General features: G+C 36.3%; 1 protein-coding gene across 1 annotated transcript in view; it reads right to left on the bottom strand.

Annotated features, from left to right (window-relative positions):
- Positions 1-2302: 2302 nt before the first annotated feature.
- SMARCA5 (SNF2 related chromatin remodeling ATPase 5) overlaps positions 2303-17915 on the bottom strand; it is a 38829-nt gene continuing 23216 nt past the window's right edge. Inside the window, exons 11-24 of the mRNA XM_019977546.2 lie at positions 17165-17391; positions 15487-15608; positions 15257-15409; positions 13903-14035; positions 10835-10983; positions 10524-10643; positions 9326-9436; positions 8870-8983; positions 8566-8688; positions 7707-7839; positions 6601-6719; positions 5967-6179; positions 4349-4456; positions 2303-3576 (exon numbers count right to left, since the gene is read on the bottom strand). Coding sequence (XP_019833105.2) covers positions 3511-3576; positions 4349-4456; positions 5967-6179; positions 6601-6719; positions 7707-7839; positions 8566-8688; positions 8870-8983; positions 9326-9436; positions 10524-10643; positions 10835-10983; positions 13903-14035; positions 15257-15409; positions 15487-15608; positions 17165-17391 — 1891 coding nt within the window. The 3' untranslated portion in view covers positions 2303-3510. The remainder of the gene's footprint in view (positions 3577-4348; positions 4457-5966; positions 6180-6600; positions 6720-7706; positions 7840-8565; positions 8689-8869; positions 8984-9325; positions 9437-10523; positions 10644-10834; positions 10984-13902; positions 14036-15256; positions 15410-15486; positions 15609-17164; positions 17392-17915) is intronic.

Raw genomic sequence — 17915 nt, forward strand, 5'->3', positions numbered from 1 at the left:
TTTTAATCTTCATGTTAATATGAAGATACTTATTAAGGTTTCATTATTTTGCTTTGGTAAAATTCGTTTAAAGCAGTACTTTTCAATTTCCTGTGCATGAATCACCTCTGAGCATCTCATTAAAGTGCAGATTCTAGTGCAGCAGGTCTGACATGAGGCCTTAGATTCTGCATTTCTAACAAGCTCCCATGTGAAGGTTTTAGTCTATCAGTGCAAGTACAAAGATGACCATGTTCTTCGTTTTCAAAATACATCAGATTCAGGGTGGTACATTTTTCCAAGTGAAACTTGCAGCACCAAGTGATACCCGAGACACAAGCAGAAAAGTGGCTTCAGAGAGAGGTATACGTGGTGAGGATAGCGGAAAGTTAACCTGATTGCTTCTGCTGTGTTCAGGGAGTGACTGCCTAAACATATGCAGTAACTTTAAACTTGCACAAATCCATGTGTGAGGGCTATGCTGTATTCTGGCTTCAGACAGACTGAGACAGGTTACGCTATTATTTTTACAGAGCTGCACCTCCCTTTAAAATGGTTACAGGAACCAGGATAATTGTGTTCTATGCCTGAAACAAGTGCATTATTTTGGACTTGACTGTCCCTTCATACTTTCCCAATTTGCACTGAGTTAATTCCCCCAACTGACAGGAACAGTGTCCAGTGTAAAGGACTGGTGGTTCCTCAGAAATGGGATTTATGTATGTTCCTTAAAATGTTACAACAACTGAATTTATCCACAACACTAAGGACACGTGGATCTTTAACTTTTTTTTTTTAAAACAAATGTACACAGAGTCAAATATTATAAAGCTTAATCACATTTGAAACAATTACTTAAAACTAACAAATTGGTATTAGCTAGTGTTCTTGCCTGGAGAATCCCAGGGACAGGGGAGCCTGGTGGGCTGCCGTCTATGGGGTCGCAGAGTCGGACACGACTGAAGTGACTTAGCAGCAGCAGTTTAATATTAACAATATTGACCCTTTTTACTGTCTATCATGTACCTGTCACACTTGACACTGAATGTTCTACAAAGACCAACATTTAGATATTCATAAATGCCACTACCCTAAATTAGGGTTTTGAGTTCAGATTAACACATTATAATGAGTATATGTAAGCCCTGCAATAAAATTAAAGCACACACTTTAAGTCTACTATATGAATTTGAAATACCCTAAATTTTAAAAAGTTTGCTATTGGAAAATTTTCCGTTTTCTTCTCCAAGGTTATATTAATATTTAAAATACTGAAGTTGAAATGATAACATTAGTTTTACTGGATACCTTCCCAATAAAATGTAATCTTCCCAACAGAGTAATACATAATTATCTATTAAATGAAATAGTCTAACAACTGACTGTGACCCTGTGGTCACCTAGGTAAACACCCAGTCTCTTCTAAGCTGGCTTTAGGACCATTCATTCCACCCATTTAAACTTTCTATTCCTCAACTGTAAATTGAGGAAATCAAATGGGTTCCAATTTTGAGTCTACTCTACCACCAATTCCTCTTTTAAAATAGTTGGTTGGGCTTAAGTGATCATTTTTCCTTACCTAGCAGTATAAATAAAAACTTGGCTTTATTCTAGATAAACGTGCAACAGTGATATCCTAACTGACCTGTGATCCACAATGCTAAATTTTGATAAATTGTTTCTTTTCATGCTTTTTTCAAGTGTTTCAATTTACACGTGTATGTCCGGTCGGTGTCCCTGAGCTCTGAAGGACTGCAACTAGCTTCCTTTTACATTTCCACTCTCTGCCTCCCTCCCATGCCCACCACCTCCACCACCATCACACACACACAGACATGCATTAGGCTGTTTTTGTCTTGAAAACACTTCTGTGATCTCTGTAAAGTTTTCTTCAACCTTATATTTTCCCAATTATTTCTTCCAAAATAAAGCCACCACTCTTAATAGCTTTTACATGCAAAGAGTAACCATTCCTCAATTTTGCATACATTAGATCCACAATTGTTATTTTAAGAATCTAAGGTGAGAAGTCAATGGGTGGGGTGGGGGTGGGGGCACAAAACACTCTCATCACTCCACAAACTGCTATAAACACTGCATTTTGCTTGACACCGACAGCAACAATCCCACTTTTTAGAAGTAAGCAGTATTAGTAATATTATAGAAACCAGCATTATAAATAGAAATCTCAATTATGTGTGGGCTGATAAAAGCAACTGATATGGGGAGGAAATCTAAGGAAAAAAGATAGCATCCTAAGGGAAAAAAGTGAATAAAAATCAAATGAGGAATGAAAATTAAAGAAATGGAAAGAAAAGACCACTTAAGGATTATAAAAGTTATATTTATTCACGATGCTACATTTATTGCATTCCCTTAGAAAAATGGAGAACTATTTATGTACCCAATTTGCACATATAAAACTTTATACAAATTATGTGTAGCACATAAAGGCCTCTGGTACAGCTAAAATCCTGACACTACAATTTGGGTAATCCTGCTTCAGGGTCTCCAGTTTATCAAGTCTGTCCATAGAAAATAAAAACTGGAATTAAGTCATTCTTACTGTTCACACTTAGAAATTATTTTAAATATAATAAAATAAAATTTTCAATTACTCTAAAACCCAAAAAAGGTTAAACCGGAAGGGGATACATTTTGTTACCAATTTCAACAGTATGACAAATTGACACCTTATTTTGGCTGGGTCTTTTTAAAAACAGAAAAAAATCATCTTAAGTTTTGACATTATCTTTCCAAGTTGTGGCTGTTTCAGAAGGTAATTTGTCAAAAATATTTACCAAACAATTAAAAAAAATAATAATAATATTCCTTTTACAAAATGGTACAATAACACCTTAAGGAACCAGAAAATACTAAATGTCTTTGGCTATACAACTAAAAGGCCATTCTTCCAAACAGAATAGGGCATATTCATCACCTCAGAACTATAGAAACAGCGCAACAGAAATATGCATAGAATTTAATGAGAATTTGTCTTGCCTTTTTTCCCCATTCTACCCATGTAATAAGCAAGGAGAATGCAATGTACATAATCTTCCTGGATGAGACTCAATAGCACTACAAAGAAGATACCCAAACTTCTGCAAAGGCAAAGTGAATTAAAACAGTTACACAACTAAGTGAAGACGGAAGGGACAAGTGTTATCTGCAATTTTCTTTTTTTAACTTGTTTGCTTCCTTTTAAGCGTCACAAGTATAGAAATTATAGCTCATAAACAAAGTCACAATCCTCACAAATGGAACTATAATAGAAAAATAAATCAAATGAAACATTTATTAATAAATGAAGCCTATTTTATTACTTCAAGTGTTAATGATAAAAAAATTTCAGCACAGCTGTTGCATTTAAAAAAGTGAATCTACATACTATGTTTCTAGCTCGGTAAACAGATGAACCTGATGTCGTTGAATGACATAACAATTGAGCATTGTACAGTACATCTTATGAAGACCCGTAAATTAAAGAACTACTGGTTTAAAGTTAGTGATTATGAAACAAATATGTATTCATAGTTTCAGCTTCTTTTTTCTTCCTCGGCCATCAGGTGCTCCGTCCATTTTACGTTTCTGTGTCTAGAAACAAACGAGAGGTTTCCTTCATCACAAGAGCGATATTAACATGAAATGTACTGGAAGACACATGATAGCACCTTACTAATACTGCCACTTGGTAACCAGTATTAATTTTCTTCACCCGAAGAAACTTAATTCTCTAAATGATCTTATCTACGTATTTTACTAACACAAAAATTTTACTGCTATCAATGAAGTAATGAGTAATTCACAATAAGCAACAGTAAGTCAATACACCAAACAAATGTACAACACATGCTTCATATTTAAAAAAGCAGTAATGAGAAATACTTTGTGAGGTTACATGAACACCAGACTTTCTGCAAACGTTCATTTACTCATGACCCTGTAAGTTATTACTAAATAACAAAATGACTTTTTCTCTCTCATAATTTTTGCCTTCACAATGCTAAGAGATCGCTGAGGAAAGAAACCAAAGTTTAGAAGTGAACAGTAAAGGTTGTAAATGTCACTGCTTTCCTTATATTTAAATATTCTAATATTGTAAGCTGTAACCTCAAAGTCAGGTGTAAGCTCTTGGCATTCACAAGACAGAGCGTACCGAATTTTTACCAGTCCCCACACTGTGAATTACCATCATAACATGATTTCCCCACACAATGCAATCGTTCGTTTATACTTTTTAAGCAATTTAAGGTTATACTATCTACCAAAAAAAGACTAATGCATCAGTGATAAGCCAAGTAATGTTCAAATTCTTGAAAACAGGTAAGTCCCCCAAGAAGGCATTTACACTTCCATCAGTACTCACTGAAGGCTTGGGTCCTCTTTTCTTCTTCTCTGCCTTCTCCTTTTCTTCTAGTTCCATATTTTCTCTTTCAATCAAGGTAATTAAGGTGTTACACCTCCTCTGGAGTTCCTAAGTTATAAACACAACTTTACATGATAAATCTGTATTCTCCATCTGTAAGTTTTCATGAATACAATTTCAAAACCAAAGGTACGTTTTAATAGCATAATATCACTTACACCCCCCAATATATTAAAATTTTTAAAGCAAAACTACTAATTTTCGTACACAATCCATGCGAGGGGGATTTAAAAAAAGATATGTGTGCATCTTCACTTCATTATTTAAGGCCATACTACCATATAGGACACAGCCAGGAAACATCTGCAACAGTACATATAGAGAGAAGGTAGTACGCTACATCCAGGTTCTGACTTCACTGAGACACATACACCAGAACGTTTTACAGATTGCTATGGTATGAATCTGCTTGGCTTATAGACAAAGATTACACCTCAACTGTTTCATCACAAGGGGAAGGGGCCATACACATATTATCATTTTGTATGTGTGCCTTAACATGAAACACATTAGGAAATAACACAGTTTTAAACCATGGTATTGTACCAGTAAATTAATGTGACACTGCATCTTGTTTCACTTACTATAAAATTACTCACTAACTATAAATTGTTCCTACTTTAAAAGATATAATACAGAGCTTATAGCAACTGAATCTGTCTCCTCTTACTGTATATTAATAATGCATTTAGAGTGCAACATTTCCCAACCTAGAGTTTCACAAAACACCAGCCTCCGATGACACTTAATGAAAAAAAAAACCCTTCAGTGGTCAAACACTTAAACTGTAAACTATCCCCCATCTTGAAGAGCAACAATGTATTTTAAATACACTGAGAGAAATTTTATTATCATAATATTGTTTAAACTTTGCTACCCCAGTAGATCTCAAAATTAAGACTACAGAACTGTTTTTGGCATGATTATCATCCTGAAGAACACAAGATGAAGCTAAAAATTCAACGGTGGTAAAATACCTAAGGGAAGAACAATTCATCAAAGCTAAATATTTCTGAATTCTAATTTTAGGTCATAAAAATGGAACTTGCTGATCGAACCTAGCATTAAAACAGTACAGTGTTTTACCACACTAAGCTCTTTTTAATTAACTGAAAATTCAGTATTCTGATGGGCAGATGCATGAGAAGTCCTTTCTTTATAAAAATGTGTATATTTACAAAAGCAAAAGTCAAATTTTAAATTGTGATCATCTTATTCACAAGTTAAAATTGATGCAACTTTTCCTTCTACTTAAAGCTTGATTAAACTTTACACAAAAAACTAATCCTATTGTATATAGTGATGTTAAAAGAAGTGCTATCAAACGATGGAAAAAATAAACTTTGTGACTCATGACATTAGGTTTATAACTGTGGAGGTGAACTGTTTCTTAAGGAACTACTTTAACCTATGATACAAATAGCAATTTAACAAAAATTTACTTCAAAGATACACAAATTTTCTCTAATAAAAATTTAAAAGGTACCTTAAACAATATTCCATTATCTACTTCCTCTGAATTGTTTGCTTCATTCCACAAAAAGGCCCCAGTACTCACCATTGCAGTTCTGGACTTTAGAAACCAGTCGAATCTGAACTGAGGAGAGTTGCGAATGCACTGCCGCAGCTCATCATACACGTTTTCCTTGTCGAATCCAAGCTTGTGAAGCATACAGATCAGGAAGCGGTCTTCCTCCTCAGTGTAGTTTTTCCCTTTGTTAGTACCATAAGATATTCTCAGCTGATGAAAAGGTGCTTTGTACCGTCCAATCTATGAAAATCAGATTTCACATTATATAAAATACAAATCCTATATAACCTATATTTCAAACTCTGTAAAGTTAGCTATAAATGTTGTATTTCACATCCATTTTCTATCCAAAGCACTTCCATCATATCATAACCTTTGTCCTGAAACAACTTTGGTCTTTATTATTCTAAAAAGAAATACAGACTCAGACTTTCTAGTACTATGTAGCAAAGAGCTAAATCACAGAGACGCTGACCCACATATACCAACTGAAATACTGACGTAAATTCTGTTGAGAATGTCCATGAAGTTTGAATGTTGTTCTCTAAAGAAATTTTTAATTTTAAATCATTTCTTTTCCTTTTAAAAAGTTACTTTAACTCTTATACTTACAGACAGGAGTTATTTTATCAACTACAATACTTATTAATAGTCAAAGTACCTTCGTGTCAAGTGCTTTTTTGATACTAATTCTTCTCTGAATTCTTGCCTCTCCTCTTTCAATCTGAGCCATAATCTTTTCTATGTCCTGCAGCTCATTGCATCTTTCCCAGAACACAGCTGTAAGAGTAAAATTGGGCAAATGGGATAGGTGGAGAAAGGGAAGAAATATAAGTAACTTGTTTTTATAAATGCTCTATTTGCTAAGGATTAAGAAATGTTTCCCTTCTTCCCACATCTAACACTAGTAAGTCACACAATTATCTGTTTCCTTAACTGTAAAAAAAATAGTTAAGGTGAACTGCATGATTTATCTATCTCCCAACACTTAATTCTCTGCTCTTTTGAAATTTAGCAATCACCACAGCACAACTACACATATCCACTTGTCAACCCAACAGACTTCAGGAAACACAGAATTATGTAGCATTTGAAAAGTTATAAAGAGAAATGAAGTAAAAAAAAAAAAAAAAAAGGCACAATTATTCAGTGACCTATTCTTGTTTTCTTGGTTACAGTTAGTTAACGAGGGTAAAAAAAAAAAAAATATTGATGCCATTTTAAAGAAGGGGAGATTTTCTAACTCAATTTTTAAAAAATAAAACAAGATACTAAGTTGTGGCAAATTTTAGCTTATCAAAACATCATTCATGGACTTCCCTGGTGGTTCAGAGGTTAAGACTCTATGGTTCCAGCCCAGGAGGTACGGGTTCCATCCCTGGCCAGGGAGCTAAGACTCCACACGCCACACGTGTGCTGTGCTTAGTCTCTCCGTTGTGTTTGCCTCTGTGTGGCCCATGGATTCTAGCCTGCATGCTCCTCTGTCCACGGTGATTCTCCAGGCAAGAATACTGGAGTGGGTTGCCATGCCCTCCTCCAGGGGATCTTCCCAACCCAGGGATCAAACCTAGGTCTTCTGCATTGCAGGCACATTCTTTACCATCTGAGCCACCAGGGAAGCCCACATGCCTCATGTGTGGCCAAAAAAAAATTTTTTAATTAAGCAAACAAATACATCATTCAGAGTTAGTTAAGAAAATCTCAACTTTCCAACAGCCCTCCAAAAGCCCGAGAACATTCTTACACCTATTAAAATAACAGAAGTACCTGAGTATTCAATGACTTCTTCTGGAGTTTTTCCTTCTACTTCTCTTGCTATATTTTCAATATCATCACGACCCCACTTCTCATTAGCTTTGATAAACTGGTTAAAATCTCTCTTATTCCAATTGGTAAATCCCTTCAAAGCAAAAGAAACAAAGCATATCATCACTGAGCTTGGGGGAAAAGCTATTAAAACTTTATCAATCCTGCTAAGTATTACAGAAAACTTTCAGCTGCTCTGAGTTCTAAGTTATTTTAAAGTAACTATTCATATACATAGATGTGCACTTTAGCAATACATCATATACATTACTCAGACAGCCAAGCAACGAAGTCTGAGTGGGAGAGTAAGAAATGCTGCCCAAAAAAGTGACATTTTCACTGCACTTTCAAGGAGAACTTGTCAGGAGGAATGAACGTGAAGAGCAAACATATAAACCAAGTGGCAAAACGAAGTAATAATAAAGCTTTAAAGGTAGGTTAGAGCTAGATTCTCAAAGGCCTTGATTGACCTAAAGGATGTTTAAAAAAAGTACCAAGCAGATACTTGTAATTGAGGACAACGACGTAGTAAAAATGAGAAGACCCACAGGAAAGGGAAGGTGGGAGTGCTGCAAGAAAGGTGATCAAAGATACTGACGCTACAACAATAGATTTGGTGCGAATCTATCGTCTTCTCTTCCACCTCCACAACTCATGACAAGCACAACGCAGCATATGCCCATACACCCATGCTTCATCTTCTCCAATTATTCCACTTCTGAAAGCAAAAACTTCACTTCTTTTGTTTATCCCCACAGAACCTAACAGGGTACCTTACAAAATAACCATTACTAAATCTGGTTTTGGTTGAAAGCTATACCTGCGTCAGAAGCTTCTCTTTCTCCTCTAACTCTTCATCATTAAGGGGCTCGGCTTCATCAATTTTCAGCTGTTCTTCCTTTTGTGCCTGTGCTGCATTTGGTAGGTCAGGATTTCGAGGGACCTAAAAATATACATATTTTTTCTATGTCATCGGCCAATATATTTCAGGAAATATGTGATGAACTAAACTCTTAACCAACTACATGAAATTTTACAAGTTTTAATCCAAGAAAATACATTGATATCATGCATTTAGTAAGTTAAAACAAATGAGATTAGTTACAAAGTGTTACTTCTGTTACCTTGTAACCAATTGTTTTTCTGTAATATAGAATTTCTTTTTCCAATAATTCAAATAGACGTGGAGGAAAGAACTGGAAATCCTGAACATTGGGTTGCTTTGGAGGTCGAGGAGCCTAAAAAAAAAAAAAAAAAAGCATTGTTTGTAAAAACAAACAAACAAAATAAACCTTTTTTGCTTTAAATCTATCTGAAATCTTTTTGCACTCTATAATACCATGACAGCCAATTCTCCGAGCAACTGAATGCACCTTCCATAATATTTAACAAACATCAAGCAAATTTTAAATGCTTACATTTAAAATTAACTTTTAAAAACTTTCAACAAAAGCTGAAGGAGGTACACTGGAAGAAACCACCCAAAATTTAATTCTCAATCTGATTTTACTGCAAGAATATAAGAAGAAAAATAATTTGCATTTCCAATATTTTTAGGTATTTGTGCTCTGTCAACTCACCTTGGGTGCTTTAGGTTCACTGACTCGAAGAGCTTCCCTGAAATAGGCATCGACAGCATAGTTGGCTTTTCTTTCTCGTTTAGGAGGCTCAATCCACTCTGTGAATGCAATCTAGCCCATGGGAAATAATTCAAATCACCAACTTTTATTTTACAGTCACAAATCTTACACGAATGCAACTCCTACTGTGTACATCAATATGACTTACTTATAAATGCAGATATTCATAACACCCTAGACTATATGAGGCTAAGGACTAATGCAATTAATACACAAGAGGATGTCTGCTGCTGCCAAGTCGCTTCAGTCATGTCCGACTCTGTGCGACCCCATGGACTGCAGCCTACCAGGCTTCTCCGTCCATGGGATTCTCCAGGCAAGAACACCGGAGTGGGTTGCCATTTCCTTCTCCAATGCATCAAAGTGGAAAGTGAAAGTGAAGTCACTCAGTCGTGTTTGACTCTTAGCGACCCCATGGACTGCAGCCTACCAGGCTCCTTCATCCATGAGATTTTCCGAGCAACAGTACTGGAGTGGGGTGCCATTGCCTTCTCCAGAGGATGTCTAGTGAATAGCATAAACATTCAGTAATTACTTCCTGACCAAATTAATGATAATTGGGTGAAAAAAAGAAATGCTACAGATGGTATGCTAGAACTAAAATTAGGAGAGAAATGTAGATAAATATTTAGCCTAGAAAAAATTCAGAGGATATAAATGCCTAAATGTTAAAAGGGAAATCATTAGGTAGAATTATTTTCCTTCTGCCCTGCAGGTATTTTCTAATTTCACTATATAATATCAATTAGGAAGGAAATAGCAATTTAGAAATTAGGAACTTCATCCCTTTAATAATTAATAGCCAATTCTGCTTAGGGGGGAAAAAAAAAACAAAAACCTAAGAATGTTGTGACAAATTTTATTTTTGGCAATAGTTTTAATTTCCAAATATCCCAAATTACTATAATCATCCCACACAATATACTTTACTGTAACAGTATACATAAAATTTTAAAACATTTCAGCATTTACCAACTGAAAATTTGGCATTAAATTTAACACACAAATGAAAATAATTTAGATGTGAGTAAATAGAAACGACTGCTGTTTGAGATAAGGCATCACACCTAACACTTAAATTCCAATTTTCAAGTAAAATATTAAGTCTTAAAGTAACCAAAATCTCTTTATAAATTACCTTTTGTTTTTCTCTATAATCTTCTCCTTCAAAGTTATAAACACTCGACTCTGTATCCATTGTGAAATTTCTAAGTGAGCTTTCACCCATCTTGGAGAGCTTTTCATTCATCTCTGCAGTCTAAGGAAACAAAAGAAACATCTTTGTAGATTTGAGAATTTTATAAAAGCACAAGAACTATAATCAAAATGAATTGGACTTTATAGAACATAACTTCTGTGGAAGTAAAAGTGTAACTTACATAGCTGTTTCCTCAGTTCTGGTTTAAAATATTTTATATACTAGAAATAATCATTTAATCTGCATCTCACCTTCTTTGCACCTCTTTCCAAAATCCCATCAATATCCTCATCAGTAATCTCACTCTCCTTTGAGGCAAACACGTGTGTTGCCCCATGCCTTATCATTTGAAGCATTTCATCTTTCCCAATTTTGTTCAGATTCTGATCCACAAGTCTCCCTGAAAAAAGATGTTGATGTGTAATGTTAATTAAACTTCTGGAATTTTAAATGTTAGATAAAAGCCCACATAATTTTACCTCAAACATTAATCATTTCTGTTTATTCACATTTGATAATTTTCACTTTTACATAAAATGCCAAATTTTAAGTTGTTAATATTTAAAATATTTCTTAAAGCTTACATGTTATGTAATGAAGTCTACTGAATACCATCTCAATAAAATATATTCTCGTGTGAGAATAACAGTAATTTGGGATATCTGAAAATCCAATTACCAAAACCTAGATGAGAGTATTATAAACACCGGAAGTTTCTGATAAGCAGAAACTGATTAGTATTATTACTAATAATCCCAAATCAGCCTTTTCTACTTAGAAAATGAAGTACAAAAACCTTCTTCACATTGCCAAACTTCTAGAACTATTCACATATACTTGTGTTTCAATTTTCCTACTTCAACCAACTTGTAACGAGTGGATAAAGATGCAAGGTGTTTTCTGGGGCCTTAAATCCTTGTATCATGGTTTTAGGTCCCTCACAGAATACACCATCAAATATCTGTGACTTTCAAAGTTAAGACACATCTTCAGTACAAAGAATATGATTATTGAAAGCTATCTCAATGCTACAAAAATGTTCTTAGGCTTACAGGAATTACTTTCCTGTTGGTGTGAAGGAACTTTTCAGACTTAAGTACTTCTATGTATTTCCTTATTTTTTATTATATCCCTTAGTACACCAAACACAGCCCAGAGGCATACACCGAAGGCTTGCTGTTTGACTAGTATGTCTATAAATGGGATTAACAAAGCTACTAGCACAAATTTGTTCCAAAATTTGCCCTAGAAAAACCCAAAATCAAAAGACTGTTTTTCTCAGCTGATTGTAAAAGAATGTTTTTTAACCTTTAAAAAAAAGAAAAAAAAAAAGGTGTTTCAGAGATGAAAATAACTGCCAACAAGAACCACAAGGCAGATGTCTTTCTAAAACCATGGATGAATGTGAGGACCATTATATCACTCGTGAGAAATTTCACTGTTTGGCAGGCCCCAGAAGTCCCCAGAGACTTTCTTAATTAAACATTTCACTGTAATAATTTATACAGCTTTTGATACCCTAGATGAGTCACTTCCTAGCTGTATACATGATAGACAAGCAACTCACTTCTATCTCTGATGCCAACCTCCAGCTGGCATGAAGACTAAAGAATACTCTGTATTTAAATATTGAACACATCGCCTGGTACAAAATAAGCCTGTTAAGCAATTATTAACAAAAATAACTAACAGTATTCAATCATGTATTGTCTTTATGTATACGACACACGGCTAACTCTATGGATGGCATTCAATTCAGTTCAGTTCAGTCATGTCCGACTCTTTGTGACCACAACGACTGCAGCACGCCAGGCCTCCCTGTCCATCACCAACTCCCAGAGTTTACTCAAACTCATGTCCATTAAATCACTGATGCCATCCAACCATCTCATCCTCTGTCACCCCATTCTCCTCCTGCCTTCAATCTTTCTCAGCATGAGGGGCTTTTCAAATGAGTCAGGCCTTTGCATCAGGTGGCTGAAGTACTGGAGTTTCAGCTTCAGCATCAGTCCTTCCAGTGAACACCCAGGGCTGATCTCCTTTAGGATGGACTGGTTGGATCTCCCTGCAGTCCAAGGGACTCTCAAGAGTCTGCTCCAACACCACAGTTCAAAAGCATCAATTCTTCAGCGCTCAGCCTTCTTTATAGAGTCCAGCTCTCACTCTCACATCCACACATGACTACTGGAAAAACCATAGCTTTGCCTAGACGGAAAAGGAATGTCTCTGCTTTTTAACATGCTGTCTAGGTTTGTCATTGCTTTTCTTCCAAGGAGTAAATGTCTTAATTTCATGGCTGCAGTCACCATCTGCAGTGATTTTAGAGCCCAAGAAAATAAAGTCTCTCACTATTTCCACTGTTTCCTCACCTATCTGCCATGAAGTGATGGCACATTAAGGGATATCAAAGAAATGTAACACTCCCTTCCTTACATGGCGCCTAAGACCCTGGATGACGAAACCAAATAAACGGAGCCACCAATAGAGAACATATAGCCCCCCTGGCAGCCCAGAGGTTAGGGTTCTGGGCTTTCACTTCTCGCCCTGGGCTCAATCCCTGGTTGGGGAACTGAGACTCCACAAACTACATGGCCAAAAAAAAAAGTTCTGATGTACAGAATTTTCTAATTTCAACAAAGTCCATTTGGACTTCCCTGGTGGCTCAGACAGTAAAGAGTCTGCCTGAAGTCCAGGAGAGTCAGGTTTGATCCCTAGGTTGGGAAGATCCCCTGGAGAAGGGAATGGCTACCCACTCCAGTATTCTCGCCTGGAGACTGCAAGGGCAGAGAGCCTGGCGGGTTGGTCCATGGGGTCACCAAGAGCTGGACAGGACTGAGCGACTAACACAACACGACAGTATACCTCTTGGCTTCAGGGACAGAGAAAATGTATTTGGCCACAATACAATTTGCGAGGGAAAGACACCACCGTGGGCCAAAGGTTGAGGGTTTGTTTTCACTTTTAGATTTTACATATCCCATCACTAAAAGATCTATCTCAAGCTTCATGAAAACACAAATGTCTTCCTTGAAAGCTCATGTGGCACGAGAACCTGAAGTTCCCTTCCATTCATCCAAAATAAAATCTCACTCTCACTTTCTAGTCCTACTTACATAAATGTTTATTCTGCGTCTCACTCTCACTCAATTACAAACCTTGAAAGTAAGAACACTGGTTGGTTTCAGTCACCTTTGTATTCTCAGCACTAAGAACAACGCCGGGCATCTGTGGCTGTTCAATAAATAATTTTGAACTAGAAAATCCAGGGGGAAAGTGCTATCAATTCAACTTGGTAAATGTTTAAAGTCCTAAGGCTCACCCTGCTGGATGACGATTGAATCCAGTCTGAGTTTCATCTCAGCACGCTCCACTATTCTTTCTTCTACAGTGTTATCGGTTATGAAGCGAAACACTCTGACTGTCTTGGTCTGTCCAATTCTATGTGCTCGGTCCTAGGAAAATAACTAGGTTACTTTGAATCCAGTTGAAAATTCACATAAATAACATTTGAATGTGTATCTTGAGAAACAAAATGAAAATATTCTCAAGTACAATATGGTTTTAAAAATATGAAACAAAACACTGATGAGTTCATATTCATTAGCATTTCATTAACAGTTCCTAGTCTCAGTTTCAATCAAATTTATCAGTTATCTCACAAGAAATCCTTCCAGAAGTATAGAACATGTTGAATCTGTGAGGAACTACCATATTAATTTTACTAGGTTAATGGAAATAAAATATACATCATGTCTTCAGACAACACAGACAAAATTATAATCTTTAAGTATGACAATAAAACTTTTTTTAAAATTTTTTAAGTTTAAATTCAAAATGTTTTTCTACTAAATCAAATCTAAATTTTCACAATAATTAGGGAGGAAAAGTGACATAAATAAACTCCACAAACAATATAAAACTCCTAGTCTAAACAGTACCCAATCAACTACATATAAGAAGTCAAACTAATTTGAATTCCATTTTCTGTTTCACTTGTTAAGTTCAGAAAACACATTCTTATAAAGCATCCCTATTTCTAATTGATGGATTTCCCCCGGCCACCTTTACAAAGAGTCACAGGATGAAAGTGGCCAACAAGAAAAGATATAAACACCACACGTCAAGTTATTAGCAGTACCAACTTACAAACTTTTATGTTTTGCTATTACTCTATAGATCCATAAGTTTTCTCAACATAAGAACGTTTCTCTTGATCTGGCCAAGATACTCAAGATGCATGGGCCTAAAATTTTAAACATCAAACGTGGCAGGCAGTTTAGCAGCTCCCCAAACCTGTTTACCATCCCTCCAAGACACAACTATAGTATCAGTTACCAACTCCTTCGCAGTAAGTTATACTATGTGATTGAGTGCTGGCCAATCGAAGTGGGGACACTGTCAGTTCTGACCCATGAAAAATTCCCTGGGCAATTCCCAGTTTTCTCTCCTGATGAAAAGGATATAACAGGACTCTAAGGTCCTAAGATATGGCAGATGTAAGATGGAAATACCCTGATTTAGATGGATGATCACTTGCAAAACACCCTCAGTGAACTATTAGGTCAGAGAAAATACAATTCTATTGGATTCAGTCACTGACATTTGTAGACTGCCCATTAGCTCACTTTAACTGAAACATCTATTAAGCACGGAGTATATTTGTTGTCTCTTACCATAGCCTGAAGATCTACTTGGGGATTCCAATCTGAGTCATACAAAATCACAACATCAGCAGTAGCAAGATTGATGCCAAGACCACCAGCTCGTGTGCTTAACATAAAAACAAATTTTGTGCTGTTTGGTTCATTGTACGCATTGATGGACTCCTAATGACATAAAATAAAAGTCAGAAAAGCATTTTATCTGATAATTTTGTAACCTCTGCTCCCCAGATTTTACTCACTTGTCTCTCATCATGGGGTGTCTGTCCATCCAACCTACAGTACTCATAATTCCTCCACATGCAATAATCTTCCAAAATATCCAATACCCTGGTCATCTGACTGAAGATCAGTACTCGCGAACCTGTTGGCAAATGTAACAGACCATTATCAGAAGGTTCAGAAGTAAAAAAAAAAAAAAAAAGTATTTAAATTTACTGCTAGCCAAAACCAAGACTAACCAATTACCCCTTCATTCCAGGTAATGTAGTTACAAGGATAAAACTACACATTATTATTCAAGTCAGTCACTCCCCACATTTTTCCCATCAAGGCACAAACAGAAAAGGGCAGTATTTATAAAACACACTAAGGTAAACAAGAAAGGCTATCTGCCTCTGGCCTGGGAAATCTTGCCATCCCAAAGACATCTTTATATCCCACATACTTAAAAATAACCCTCCACCACAACAACCCTTCCCTGTGCAAGGCCCAGGCATCCCTTGACACACACCCAGTACCCTGACTTCACGCAAGTTCTGAAGACCCACTCCAGATGGAAGGACCATCCAGCTGTGCCTAACACCTGCACCATCATCCTTCATTTAGGCCACAACGCAAATTATCCAATACTCCCATTTCTTTAGCCAGCTGCACAATGCCTTCAGTAGGATATGAGACGACCAGTGGATCATTTTGGAAAATAATTATGAAACTACCTTGTCTCAGAATCTGAGGCTGATACTCTGCTCATGTTCCACGTTCTCATGCCCTAAATGCGCAAGGATGCTCAGCAGTCTCCTACCCACTCCTTGCCACCCTTCCCTGCACTCAAGTTTCTTCAGTTACTCAACTTTTAAGGAAAGTATTTTAGAAAATACATTTCCCAAGAAAGGTATAAAAGGAAAACAAATTCACTGACAACTCTAACAATGTTTTCAACAGTCAATATCCTAAAACAGAGTTATCTACTGGTACAATTATCATTCTTATCAAAATATACAGAGAAACACAAATGGAGAAATTTGAAACCTGTGTACTTCATTTTATAGAATGAAAAATTTGTTCATGAAATGCCTTGATATCTGGGATACGGTTCAAGAGTCCAAAAGGAGGAAACAGGTGCAGTACAGATGAAAACAAGCTGTGCCACTAGCTTACAACTGCTGAAGCTGGCTTCATACTAAACTCGCTCTACACTCATGTAATTTAAATAGATCTGTACACATACTCATTTTCATATAAAAAGTTAGCATATTATAAATAAAACTGTTTTGGGTCCATGCATATAATGTTTAATTAAATTAAAAATACACATAAATAACTGAAGAACACCACTATGAACACACCACCACCATCTATCAAAGGCTCTGTGAACTGTATATGAGTGGGAAGGGCACTCTTGGCATATTATAACCAAAAAAATGGTATTTCTAGGGAAGTGTATAGAAAATGAGAATTTCCCCTCAAAAATCCAGTGAGTTTGACTGCCCTAACTACAGTTCACTTTCTAAAAAATTTGAGGCTTAAAACTGGGGGATTGGCAGGGTGGGGTGTGAAGCTCAGATTAATGCACAGGAGTTTTTCAATGTCCCAAACTTCAACTTTACAAAGTGCCAGTGCAGGGGAGCTCCCTCACTTTAACATCACAATCTTAAAAGTTTCCACTACTTCTTCGTTTGATACCAGTAACAGAGGTACCTTGTTCTTTTAATTTAGGGAGCAGCTTGTCTAACACCACCATTTTGCCACTGTTGGTAACCAGATGCATGTCCGTTGTGTAAGGAGGACCCGGTTCAGCCCCATCAAAGAGATAGGGGTGGTTACAGCACTTCCTCAACTGCATCAGAATGTTCAATAGCCGCATTTTGTCCATCTTCCCTGCAGAGTTCAGTATATCTATATCCTTCATCAATATCCGAGTATACCTAGTGAAAAGAAAACATTTTAAAGAAAAACATCGATGGCTCAAATGTTCCTGGATGGGTCCCTGGCATTTTATATACTTAAGCCCATCTCAACCCCAAAATACCCATATGAAACAACACATCAACTTCTAATGTGCGCTTAGGAGTGTACCACCCGAACTTCTTTTTTCTTGTTTCTCTTTACTGTTCCCCCTCCCCACCTTCAGTGTCCTAATGTGCACCTATAATGCTTGGGCCTAGAGTCCCAAAAGAGTAAATTCATCTTCTTGGGATGAACTGAAACAAAACTATAATGATACAACATTTTTAAGTAATAATAAAGCCAAATTTTAAATATAAGTTTTAAACATAATTTTAATCTGTAGTCTTTCCCAAAAGAAGAATGCTACTATTCCATTATTATTCAATGTGGCCAAGGTAGCATTTGGGTAAGGAGGAAGTAAGAATTATGAGAGCATAAGGCATGATGATGAAAACAAAATTAATACAACAGCTTTAAATGTAAGTTAAAGTACATGGGCTGA

This window comes from Bos indicus, chromosome 17 (genome assembly GCF_029378745.1).
Source record: "Bos indicus isolate NIAB-ARS_2022 breed Sahiwal x Tharparkar chromosome 17, NIAB-ARS_B.indTharparkar_mat_pri_1.0, whole genome shotgun sequence".
In the NCBI taxonomy this organism is placed as follows: domain Eukaryota; kingdom Metazoa; phylum Chordata; class Mammalia; order Artiodactyla; family Bovidae; genus Bos; species Bos indicus.